Raw genomic sequence first — 13,712 nt, forward strand, 5'->3', positions numbered from 1 at the left:
AGAGCATAATTAGCCCTGTTTATTTGGATTTAATACAGGGTGAAACATTGAATAAAGAGAATAGTATTCATAGTTTTGATAGCATTTTGATAAATGACCACCACTGATTCAATTTATGAAACTTCAGGAAGACTAAATAATGCAGTGCATGTTGTGTATTTAGAAAGTGTATTGAAATACTGTTATATTTTTCCATTTTGCCCACCCCTAGCTGCAAACAGTAGTAGCATCCATCCTAAAGCCTCAATTTTGTCTGTACTTTTGTTTGTTTTTATATATGTTTATTTTTTTTCATTTTTACAGTATGTCATCCAAATGCTAATTGGTCTGCAAACTTAAGTTAGCTACATTAGGCTCGTAGCTGGACTGCAGAACTAAAGAAGCAAACTTTATACACGAAAAATGTGTTTGGCTGCATTTTGGAGTAAGGAAACAATGTAAATAGATGTTCGCCAAACTGTAGCTTTAGTGATGATTGTAATGATAATGATGATGATGATAAGGCTGCCTTCTCTGGCAGGAGGCTCAGTTAGCGCGGAGTGAGGCTGAGCGAATGGCCACTCTGGCCCAGCATCCCTCTATCACCATGGAGACCATCACCGAGGAGATGTCTGTTGCCAAGAGCTTGCAGCCTTCCAACCTGCAGTCTGACGACCAAAGAGACAGAGAAAGGTGAGAGGGTGAGAGACAGAGAGAGGGAGAGTCTAGATATTCTCTATACACAAAGCCAGTCAGATGTGGCACCAGCTTTTTGCAACAGTCGTCACTCAAAATACCATGCAAAAGTTTGGGCACCCCAGGTCAAATTATGAGAAAATAAAGAGAAGGCAATTCAAGAGAAAATAAGTTAACACATCCTCTACAGAGAACACAGTTCTGCACATTTTAATACACAATTACTGTTTCTTTGCTGAATTTAACATATTAGAAAAAGAATAAAACCTAAAATGTGGTCTGTGCAAAAGTTTTACATTTTATATTTGTATGTTCTTTACTCCAATATGTTAAACTCAGCAAGTAAATTATAAACTAAAAATTACAGAAAAATGTCACGTTTAAATGGGTTCTCTGTAGCAGATGCGTTAACTTGTTTTCGTTTAGAAAATCAACATGGAATTTAAAACCAGTTCAAATGTCTGCATACAATGCATATTTTCACATTATCTCACACCAAAACACAGTCCAGTGTAAACAGCCACACCTCACCTAACACTGTCAAAGCACACTCTTTTCCTCTAACATCACTCATCAAATACAGACCGCCTCACTATTCACCTAACTTACACACACACTGTCCACACACAGCTGTGTGTGTTTGTTCAGTTGGTCACGCTTTTCCTACACTTTGACCTCCAGCCTTATCCACATGGCAGTAAGAAGGAAACCAGTGCTTATAAACCTGTTCTTGTCCCCTTGACCCTGTTTATGTCCTCTTTAACCACTTAACCACATGTACTGGCCCTTCAAAACAATATTAGTGTAGTTCTCTGTAATCTAGTACTGGTATATGTTTATTTTATATAGGTCTGTTTTTATGCAATGTGTGGTCATACATATGTCCCTTATGTATTATGTATACATATCTAAGGACCATTTCAGGAAATATTTCTTTTTTTTTTTTCTTTTTTTTTTCCCCATATTCTCCCCATTTTAGTCATGTCCAATTCCACTCGCTAGTTAGGACTTCCCCAGTCACACGACGCTATCAACGCTAGGAGGGTGAAGGCTAACATAGGCTTCCTCCCAGACCTGTGAAACCAGCCACCGCATCTTTTCGAACTGCTGCTCATGCAACGTCATTGGACAGCTGAACTCGCTCGGAAGAAAAAGAAAAGCGCCAACCGTCAGATCTGCTACGTCAGCTAACAGACGCCTGCGCTGACTAGCATCGCGTTAAGTGATGGGGGGAGAAGGGGGGGCCATCCTACCCACCCAGAGAGAGCGAGGCCAGTTGTGCTCTCTTGGACTCCCGGCTACGGATGGCTGTAGCATCACCAGGGATCAAACTCGCGATCTCCGGATGACAGGGCCAACACTTAGACGGTTGTGCCACTTGGGAGCCTCAAACAAGATATTTCTGAGGAGAACAGATATAAGATAATCCACTTGCACAAGGAAGAGGAAAGGCAAAGAAAATGATTACAATATTTAGAGAAAGTGGGACTCCTAACAACTGAGCAAGTCCTGGTCGACATCAAAACTGTCAGCACCTGATAAACAGTACTTAAAGCTTTCATCTTTGGGAGAGAGGAGAAAATCAAGCTCCACTATAGCTTCAGATCTGAAAAAATCCGCAGGTATTTCTGTCCATCTTTCCACTGTTAGAAAGATGGACACTGTGTGCTGTAGGTCTGTGTAGCTGTCAAAAGCTGAGAAAAAAAATAGACTAAAAAGAAAAACATTTACAAATCAATCACAGAAGCTGCTGGTATTCTCAAAACAATGGACTGACCACCCCAGGATATGTAACCAACTTCTAAGACTGAACTTTGGAGGTTTGGAAAAATAGCCCTGTAGCTTTCTTTGAAAAACTGAAAGTGAGTCTCCTGAAAAGAACAGAATCTGTAGTAAAGGCAAAAAGAGTGATGTAGAAGATAGTTTTGTTCTAGCAGTTTTTAACAATGAAACATGGAGCTTTTGTAAAAAACACTTAACCAAGTCAGGACTTTTGTCATTTGGTCATTTGATTTGATTTGATTTGATTTGGTCCTGAAATTGTAGGTTAGCTCTGTTTTTCTCCAGTTGTCCAATAAAATGTAGAAAAAAGAAGCACACACTATCTCTCGCACACATGCTAACACTCATACACAGGTTGGTATATTGTCAGAAAACTGTATTGTACAGGTACAATGTACAAACAATGTTAATTTTCCCCTTAAAGATATGACAAAAATGGGACCTTCAAGGTCTAATTGTTACTTAAGAGAGTTTTAATGACATGCGACATTCATGTTTGTAAGTACATCCATATTTGTACATAGAAATAAAAAGCCTGGCATCAAGACAGAGTGTATCTTTGAGAACCACCACAGTGACAAGAAGTTATTGTTAAACACCTTTTTCTGAGAGCTGATATGTGTTGGTTGTATGCAGGATTGAGGAGTTGACGGTAGCGGTGCGCTGTAAGGAGCGAGTGATTAGGGAGTTAACGGAGGAGAGGAGCGCTCTGAGAGAGAGACTGACAGAGATGGAAGAACAACTCCAAGCCCTCTCCACCTCCCTCCTGCAGAAAGAGAGAGACGCAGAGGTGAGTGTGTGTGTGTGCAGGATTCCAGGAAGCCAAGTGGCCAATACTTACCGAAATGAAGTTTGTGTACCATCTGTGATGGTAGGGATGTGGAGATTAACCAGTTTCACTAGTAACCACAGTTAAAAACATGTAATTGTAAAAATGTCCTGTAGAATTCTTTCTCAAGTAAGTGCATAAGTGTGCACAACACACCTTAGTTAGCCTACAGAACAGCCATCTCAGCTTTACAGCCACCTAAATTGCTTTAAAGGGCAGTTCAACCAATTTTTACAAATAATAATTTAATAATTCAATCACTGAGATGTAAACAAAGCCATTGAGTGATAAATAGTGCATTGTACAAAAAAAAACTTACCAACTTGGTTTTCTTTACAGTGGTGGTGAAAGGAATCTGGGAAACTGAAATGCAAATTTAGCCACGTAAATGCCAAATGTAGTGTGATAATAGTAAATCTGCACTGGCACTGGGTTTTCACTGAGGACTATTTTTCCTTCCAATGCCTTGCATTTACCTCTCCGCCATGAATGGATTTCGAAAAATTTAGTTTTAGGCCTCAATGTTGTCTAAAAACTATCGTAAAACAACGAATGTCTCGGGCATCAAGCAGCGTACATGTAAGCATCTCAAGCAGTAACTCGATGAGGAAGCTTTTAGAGGCATCAGAACCTTCAGTCATCTGGTTCCTATCACCACCACTGTGAATAATTCAGAGTCAGCATCTGACATTTTGCATCAAACCACTATAAATGACTGTTTACATTTTAACAGTTGAATTATGCAGAAATTTTGGGGAAAAAACAGTAGAATTTCCCATTAAATCAGAGAGTGGGAGTATTTTGAGTGATTACGGAGTTGGCAGAAGTCAGCCATTATGCAGTTTGCCAAAGTGGCCTAAAAATGGCCGTGAAAGATTTAAATGTGTCTTCATGATCTGATGCTTTAGCATTTCTATAGTCTCTGTCCATTCGTCTCAGGTGAAAAAGCTAACATTAAAGTAGATAGCTTAAAAAGGCATGTAGCTGATTTTACCCTTGTGGGACATGATTAGCACTACTGTATGAGGTATGCACAGTAACAGAATGGACTGTACAATAACAAAACGTGTTGGAACTTTATTTCTGTTCAGTCTGTTTAGAATTGTCCAAGTAAGTGTGACTAGGGCAGGGATCATATTTTCAGCCATGTGATTTATGCTGTATGAGATGAAAAATGAGCACTGATATTTCTGCTGGCACATCAACAGCTGCTGAGTTACTTACTGCTGAAGTGAAACTTTCTCTCTCTCTCTCTCTCTCTCTCTCTCTCTCTTTCTCTCTCTCTCACTCTCTCACTGTCTTGCTTTCTCTTACCGTCGCCCACTCACTGTAACTCTCACCCTTTTTCTGTCTTTTGTTTCCTCCTTTTCGCTTAGTAACGCTCAGCTAAAAGCTGAGTTTCATCCTTAAAGGCTTCAGCGGCCCACAAAAAAGATTTATTCAGCCTGGCCCAGTTTCCTTACCGCATCTTAGTGTTAAGATCATCCTAACTGGTAGAGAGAGTGTTTACTGTGATGCTCGCTCTATCCTTTAAGAATAATCTTTAAGATAAGATGCTTTCGGGAAACCCAGCCCAGATCATTTCAAATGCAAGCAAATATAACACAGTAATCATCATTAAATCCCACTTGACTGTGTAATTAAGCAACATAATCAATGATGCACATGATGGATGAATTATGTATAAGAATACAAGAAGAACATTTGCCATGTTTAATATTATATTTGGATAAATGTCTATAGTAACAAAATTTTGTGCTAAGACCTAATGGCAAACGTCCCCCTAGGAGTACCACCATGGCCCACTGGGGGGCCGTGAACCACAAGTTGGAAACAACTGATTTAGATTGACTACAACTACAACAATTAGTTATAAAAAAGTGCTGATAAAACGGTACTCCATACAAAGTAACACTATACTTCAGGAACCTTAAGTAAAAAAAATATAAAATTATTTTATTTTAATGCATGTAAATAAACATAGTTTGACCTCAGGATCAATAACGATAACCTAAATTCTGTCGGTACTCTGCCAACTGTCTTACTGATTCTGAATATGAAGCTCATAAAACTAAAACCCTTTATTCAGATTGCAATCCAGTAAAATACTGTTGTTGATGTTAAATGGGAATTCCACCAATTTTTCTGCATTTCTGCGCAAGTCAGGTTTGGTGTGAAATACACCATTCTAGAGAAATTCAGAATTGTTCACATTGGTGGTGATAGGAACCAGACATCTGAAGAGTTTCCCATAGAAACTAAATCACAGATAGTTATTGCATCAGTTAGTTGTTTGATGCCTGATAGTTTGTTTTAGGATAGTTTTGTTAGAATGTTTTGGCCTCAAACATATATATTTTTGGTGGTGAGGTACATGCAGGATAATCTAAGGCAAAATAGTCCCAGAAAAGACTTTTTTCAAATTTAACACTATTTTACCATCCTCAACATTACAGGGCCTGTACATGTATGTTTCTCTAGAATGGCATATTTCACATCAAAGCATTCTGATTGATTTAATTGCGTCTCAATGATTGAACTATATAGAATATTTGAAAAATATAGTTATTTTCCTATAAAATAGAGCAATGAGCAAATCATACTGATTAAACAAGCACTGAATACAACATTTACCAAAGTGATTTTCTTTCTTCATCTCTTCAGTTTTATCAAGAGGAGCTGGGTCGTGAGAGGCTGCGTGTGCAACAGGAGATGCAGGTAGGGGTCCCTGTCTCAGTTTGAGTGATTAAACATCAATTTGTGTGAGAAATCCCCCATGATGATGGGAGCTTCTTTGGTTTTCTAAGCTGAAGTTGCTGGAGACATGGCGTTTTCTTTTTGTTTCTCAAATCTAACAGCAGCAGCATCATGGTGAATTTATTTGCTCCAGACAGATTCTAGTGTGGTCATTTTTGTCCAGGAGCTGATCTGAGTTTAGTTTTTCATAGTTCTTTCATCCGTTTCACTGATGTATGCATGTTGAGTAGGTTGGCATTTGGAGTTTAAAAATATGATGTGATCTGACGGTGGGGGGATTCCATTACACTAATTTTGGAAATTAAAATTAATTGTAATTGATTGGAATAATACTCAACAAACAGTGGACTTATTTGTGTATACAGTGTATTTTTGAATCATGCCAAAATAATCAGATTGAATTGATTTTATGATGCATTCAATCGTTTTCTAAAGAATCATAGTTAAATTGAATTGCTGTAAGGTCAGATATTTACACATGTAAAAGCTTTTTACTAGAGATACATGAACAGAATTGACAGTTTTTTCTCATGCAATCAGCAATCAAGCAATTTATTATTTTGATTTTGGCTGATCTGTTTTGCAATTTTATGTTGTAAATCATGTGAGTCAGGTAAGTGTACTCACACTGGACTTAAATGCTGCTGCCATTGTTTTATGACAGTTTTATGATACAGTTTTGGCCTAAAACATAATTTAATTAATTTATTTAAATCCATTCGTGATGGCAAAATGGTCCCCAAAGAACACTTTATTGTTTCAGATTTATGACTGTTTTACCATCATCAACATCTCATATAAAAACTCAGTGAAACTACACATGGTGGTTTTGGATGGTAAATAAAATGGCAATATTTGCATTGTAGACATTGTGACACCTGGTTCCTATCACCACCACTGTAAATAAATCTTAGTAAGTTTCTGTACCATTTCACACCAAACCACTCTGAATGACTTTGTTTACCTCTCAAGCACTAAATAACGCTGAAATGGAATTACCCTTTAAATAGTGTGGCTTTAAATAGGCCACTGATTTTACATATAAGAATTTAAAAAAGCAGTTTGGCTCATTAAAGAGCAAATAATGTTATTTATATTGTATCTTTTGCTAATAGAAAGGACTGTAAATGTACTGGTGTGTTTCAAGTGACTGTGAGCTTCGGTTTAAAAAAAAAAGGGTAATAAAAATTGGCCATCGGCCAACTTGGCTATAAAAAAGTCGGAATCAAAATCAGCCATAAAAATTCATGATCAGATTATGTCACTTTAAAAATCATTAATGGCTGAGGCTTTGCAGGTCCCTTCTTGGCCTTCGTGTCGTGTTTGTTGAAGGTTTATTTGTGGATGTGAGAATGTTTGTTTGTTCCTGTCACACCCCTACACAATGTTTAGGGTATATTTATGATCAAAGTATGCCCTCTACTGGAGGAGAGTGGAGGTCACCTTTAGAGAGTAACAAAAAAAAATGAGAGAGAGAGAGAGACAAAGATGAGTACCTCTGATTTTCTTATACACATAGCATATCACATTATCAAATATACTCTTACTGGAACATACCTAACAGCTGGTGCGCTAGCGGTCAGACAGTCTTGAGCCACACCCACGACACCCACCCCACCCACCCCCCATCCAGTGTGTTTATATAAACTCTGCAGCAGGTGTTGTTATGGTTTTTGCTGGGTGGAGACCGCTTCATTATAGCCTGGAAAACAGAGATGAGGTGAAGAGAGGTTTATTGAACGCAACAGACACCAAAAACACACAATCACACTGATGTACAGCACTGTGCAAAAGTCAGAGACCTCTTTTCATGTATTTGATTTCCAGTCAACCATTAAGTACAAGCTAATCATTTTTCAGTAGATTTTTCTGAGAAGATTGGATATAAGATAATTCACTTGAATAAGGAAAACAAAAGAGTTTCCAAATCTGGAGTTCAAAAAATGATTAAAAGATACAGAAAAATTGGCCATCCTAAGAACTGTGCAAGGCCTAACAACCATGGTAGACCATCAAAGCCTGTCAATGACCACCAAACCTGTCAGTATGAGATAAATAGAACTTAAAACTTTCATCTTCGAGAAAATCATACTCCACTCTTGCTTTAGATTTAAAAAAAATCCACAGGTTTTTCTGTCCATCCTTCCACTGTGAGAAGACAACTCTGCGCTATGAGCCTGAAAGGATGTGTAGCTGTCAAGAAGCTCTCATTAAGAAAAGGAAATAGACAAAAAAAGACAAAAATCAAACAAAGAAGCTGCTGGTGTTCTCAGAAGAATGGTATGACCTCCCCAGAGTCCAGACCTCAACATAACTGAATGTTTTTGTTTACTTTGATTGTGAGATGAACACAAATGAAAAATAAACAGAAAACATAACCAAGTTGTAAGACTAAAATAAAGATGCTGAGTTGAAGGGGCTAAAAATTCTGATAACCACTAGCCAGTATAAGCTGGTATGGCTGCAGGTTTTTCTTCCAACCAAGCTGTAGTGCACCTCATATAACTAACCAATTGTTTGAAGTCCAACCGAGTAAATAAGTGGAATCTAGTGTGCTTCTGCTGGATTGAGTTGAAAACGTGCAGCCACACCAGCTCCTGTGGAAGAGATTGGTAACCCCTGGTCTAAGGTTTCACATTGTCATAGCGAGATGTACGTCATAGTGAGTTTTTTGGGTACGAATTTTTTGAGATTGAAGCGACTTGATGGTATTGAGAACAATCAGGGTTCAATGTTTCTTGTATAATCTAGCTATTACAGAGAGTTTTAGGTGATTTCCACTCCGTCACTTTAAGATGTGTGTTTGGGAAGTTGGCTCAGGACTGTACAGCTGCAGTAATATTTGCCTTTGGGCTGCTGGAGCTGTGCAGGTGAATACTGTACAGTGTATATAGGAGAGAGTTCAAATGTGTTTCTGAGAAGGCATGAGCACACCCAGCCTCCAGCACAGTTTAACTTGTAAATCAGCATGTGGGAATATGCAAAGGCTTCAGCTGGCAAGAATTAACCAGCTTCGATTGCTAGCAGCTGCTCCACTCACTCACATTCACTTACATACACTCACTCACTGACTCACTCACTCACATTCATTTACACTCATTCATGCTCAACCATTCATACACACTCAGTAACTCACTCATTCACATACACATACTCACTCAGTTAAAGGTTTTCTCTCACTCTGTCATATTTTAAGATCAGGCCTTTGGATAATAGATCTATGAGGAAATAGATGCAACACTGTATTGTTGTGTAACAATATTGAAAACTTTAAGTTAAAATGTGATTCTTCAGCTTGCATGAGGAACAAGAGATATTACTGGGGATGTATCATCTTTGAGGAGGAAGTCAGCATGTGTTTCATTGACTACCGCTACTGTGTTGACCACCTTACATTATGGAATGTCCTCAGGAAAATGGGAACACCAGAGCATCTCATTATTCCAATCTGTACACTGATCAGCCAGCCACAGTCAGGATAGAAGATGGACAAACAGAATGGCTCCACATTGGCAGAGGAGTTGGACAAGGCTGCATACTGTCACCGTACCTGTTCAACCTGTATGCAGACATTGTATTGAGTGAAGCAGGACTGGAGGAAGACAACCAGAGATTCAGGACTGGTGGAAGAAACATCAATAACCTTTAAGAAGGTGGATGATATAACACTCATAGCGAAAGATCTGGAAGACCTGAAGGCCTTGATAAGGAAGGTTAAAGAACAAATGAAAAGGTGGTGCTTCAACTCAATATAAAGACTGGGTGTTATGATGACAGGATAGACCGCTAACTTTACCACTGATGGAGAAGATGTGGAAAGGGTGGACAGCTTTGGCCTACTTGGGTCAATTATTAACAACAAGAAGAATCAAGAAATTAGACACAGATTAGCGCTCGGCAGAACAAGGATGAAGGAGCTTGAAAAGATCAGAATTGTCCAGGCTATGGTTTTCTCTTTGGCTCTTTATGGATGTGAGAGCTGGATAGTAAACAAGCGTAACAGAAAAAATACAGATGCCTTTAAACTTTGGTGTTGGTGAAGACTTTTAAGAGGTCCTTGGATGGCAAAAAAAAACCCCAAATGAATGGATCGTAGACCAAGTGAAGCCTCACCTCTCACTTCAAGCCCAGATGACCAATCTGAAGCTATTTTACTTTGGAAGTATTCTGAGAAGAAACAGTTCTTTGGAAAAGACCATTATGACTCGAAGGGTTGAAAGAGGACAACCAGCTACAAGATGGATGGATGCAATCAAATGAACCGGCCATTTAGAAGCCTGAAGATCCAAACAGAAGACAGGATATTCTGAAGAAACACTATCCATATGGTCGCTTGGAGTCAGAAATGACTTGACGGCACTTAATGTTATTATTAATAATAATAATCAGCTTGCATGCAAGGTCTTCATTAGTGGGCGTATCTTTGTTTTGAAAACTGCTGTGAGAAGGTTGGGTAAAAAGTAGAAAGCTTAAATAATCAGTGAGAATCAGGTTTTTAATGACAGCCCTGTTGTAGGTGGTAATTTTATCACGTCATTATAACAGTGTGGAATGACCAACACTTCTCTGTTTTAGACAGATTTTTAGTTGTTCTCTCTTTTAGAAGAGATTTAGGCCCCCAGCCTAATTCATGCCTGTGTCTTCATCAGATTTGCACAGTCTTGTAGAATGGGCTAGAAATCTTATTCTCACTGGCGGCGTCTGTTCCTGTGTTCTTTTTTTAGTCTTGTGAGCTGAAGTGCCAAAGGGCCAAAGTGTACAAGCACACAGTCATTCTGACATCAACACACCATCATGTTCAGTTCTGTTGGTGAAAGCTTAATCACATGAACACCAGTGTTCTTCCTGTGTAAGAGATACATATTCTAAAGGCCACCACGTACCAGACGTGCTGCATAGTATCACATAGCAGATAGTACAAAGTGCAGCTACACCACATAGAATGCGTGATAAACATTAAGCTCATGGATATTGTCAGTACTTCTAGAACACTAAACACTTACGAGAGCATATTTAGGTCTGTTTAGCTGGATTTCGTGCAGTGCAGTGTGTGAAATACTGAATAAAAGTCATTTGTATTTAAGTGGATTGTATAAATGGTATTCTTTCAAAATAATTGTGCCGGTATGTCTTTACATCTGTAGTTGGATTGGGGAAAATACAGTTTTGCATGTGTGTATTCAGCAAGAGTAAGTCTGAGGAGGTGGTAGTGCAAATGTGTTTTTGGGACCAAAATGGGTTTGAAAACAGCTTTGCACAGGCAGATTCTGAAGATTTTGAATGTTACACCTGCTGTTACCCCACTATCCTACATCATTTCTGACCACCAACACAGCAAATGGGAATAAATGCATTTGTGCTAATATGAAAACAGTGCCCTTAGTTGGACTGCAAACTTTGATTAGAGATCAGTGACCTTATAAAGATACAAATATGTTTTCATGTCCCACTAAGATGTCAGATAAGGTGATTTTAATAACTTATGATGCCTAAAGCTGGAACTTTAAATATTTACATTTTTGTAATTTTGTATTATAATTTATAATAATAGCAATTCTTACACTGTACACTACATTCTGTGTCCTTCCACTGATTTAAATTTCTTTTGCTAAATTTAGACATTAAGATGTAAATAAAAGTCATTCAGAGTTTTTGATATAAAATGCATAAATGGTTCTAGAGAAACTTAGAAAACCTGCAGAGTCTGAGTTGTTCACAGTGGTGGTGATCAGATGCCTGAAGAGTTTAAAGCTACATCACAGAAAGTTATTACATGAAATGGTTATGAATGCACTGAATTGCACCTAAAATGTTGTTTTATGATAGTTTTGAGATACGATTTTGGCCTAAAATGTATTTGTAAAAATCTGTTAATGACAGAGGTGGATGTTATAAGGCAAAATAGTTACTATTATCAGCATTACAAATACAAGTTCTCAAGACGCGTGTAGGTTTCCTTGTTTTGAATAGTAAATACAATGGCTACATTTGCATGGCTGTCATTGTGACCTCTGGTTCCTATCACCACTGTTCTTTTCAGTCTTTTCTGTTCTAAATGTATGTTTGGCCTGAGGCTTGTTCAGAGTTTTATACAGGAGCTTGATTGTTTGTTTGTGATCTACATACACTGGTCATTTCCCTCAGCAATACACATGACCTTTCAGGAGACAGATGACTCTCCTGTGTTCACCAGCATGAGAGAGATAAGAATCAGACCTGCTGATACAGTGTTAATTACACAACTCAGTGGAGAGAGCTTTTACTGCTGGGTGCCATCACCGCCTTTACATAACCACATTCAGATTTCATGAGACATCAACTCTCATGCTTGTATATGTGAAAGTTCATATTTAGTGCTGTCTAAGAAATAGATCCATAGTTGAGCAGAGGAAAGAAGCAGGCTAGAAGGAGGTGTGTATGTGCATGCCTGTGAATTTGTCATATGATGCGGTTGACTACAGAACAAAACAGTCTATTTTTGAGCACGGACGTTGTTTGCATAAACAGCAACAGCAGAGAATGCAAGAGCAAGGTCACATATCCAGCCCTGTCAAGCGGAAATTAGTTCAAGCCCTCAGGCCTTCAGAACCCACTGGAAGCCGTCTGACCGTGCACTGCTCAAGAATGCACTTCATTGCTTTGTCCTGTGAAAAGGATTTATCTAGCCTGTACTGTTTAGTCTGAGGTAAGGGTGGGCAGTGCAATGATGTCATCATTGTGGTAAATAGCATCACAGTGTGCTTTTCTAAGTAAATCATGAGTATCATCAGTACATCTAGTACCCTGAATAACTGCATTTGTCAGTAAAACAACAGATTTAAGGCCGCCGCACACTGGTGAGACCTGTAGCATCACATTGTAGATACTGTACAAAGCGCTGCCGTGCTACATAGAATGTGAGAGCACCGATAAATGTCAAACTCCAGTTCATTTTTAGACTCTACTCATATAAATTTAATGAAATAAAACTTTGAACATCATTTATCATGCTTGGCCTCTTGGCCTCTTCACAAACTCAAGGTAAAAAAAGATGAGGCTAGTAAGGTTACCTGAGGTAACTTCACATCATTATCTCTCTGTTCATCTAAAAGAATGACTGCCTTTCTCTGTGTAAATTTCAAGCTGTATATTGTCTGCTGTGGTTTTCTGTGGTCTCAATGTGGCTTTAGCTTGACAAAGTAATAGCAAAATGATGAGTTGAACGCATCTATGCTGTATGTCAGCGCCGGTGTGCATACCTTCATGAAAAACAATGATTTTCAATTTTTATATGCTGCGCAACACAGCACATCTAAAGGCCTTTAGACTAATAGGCCCTATTTGCAAGAAACGGAGATCCCTAACACGTGAAATTTGAGGATGTGTCCATAATTGTTTGAGAACACCAAACACACAACAATGTAGGAGTCCAAGCTGAATAAAGCATGTAAATTATTTTTGGAAGAATTTCTTTGTATCTGTCTTATAATGCCAGCTAATGTCTACAGAGCGATAAAATAATGGATATGTGAAAATAAGTATAACCAAAAAGCTAGATTAAGGAGATGTTAAAACAGCTCACTACCAATAAACTAGTTAGCAAAAAGGTAAACATGCTCATGTACCAGCAGGGGGCGTGCCACGTAGTCATGGTCTGTAATGCAAATACAGTAACCTAGATGAAGTTTAG

The 13,712-nt window shown here is 38.4% G+C and overlaps 1 protein-coding gene across 2 annotated transcripts in view; it reads left to right on the top strand.

Moving 5' to 3' along the window:
* The window catches only part of LOC118797302 (myomegalin-like), a 95,676-nt gene that overhangs the window by 34,253 nt on the left and 47,711 nt on the right, over window positions 1-13,712 (top strand). For both annotated transcript variants that reach the window (XM_036556623.1, XM_036556624.1), the window contains 3 exons: window positions 521-672; window positions 3,094-3,247; window positions 5,951-6,004. In XM_036556623.1, the coding sequence (XP_036412516.1) occupies window positions 521-672; window positions 3,094-3,247; window positions 5,951-6,004 (360 nt within the window). The remainder of the gene's footprint in view (window positions 1-520; window positions 673-3,093; window positions 3,248-5,950; window positions 6,005-13,712) is intronic.

Source organism: Colossoma macropomum, unplaced genomic scaffold (genome assembly GCF_904425465.1).
Source record: "Colossoma macropomum unplaced genomic scaffold, Colossoma_macropomum, whole genome shotgun sequence".
Classification (NCBI taxonomy): Eukaryota; Metazoa; Chordata; class Actinopteri; order Characiformes; family Serrasalmidae; genus Colossoma; species Colossoma macropomum.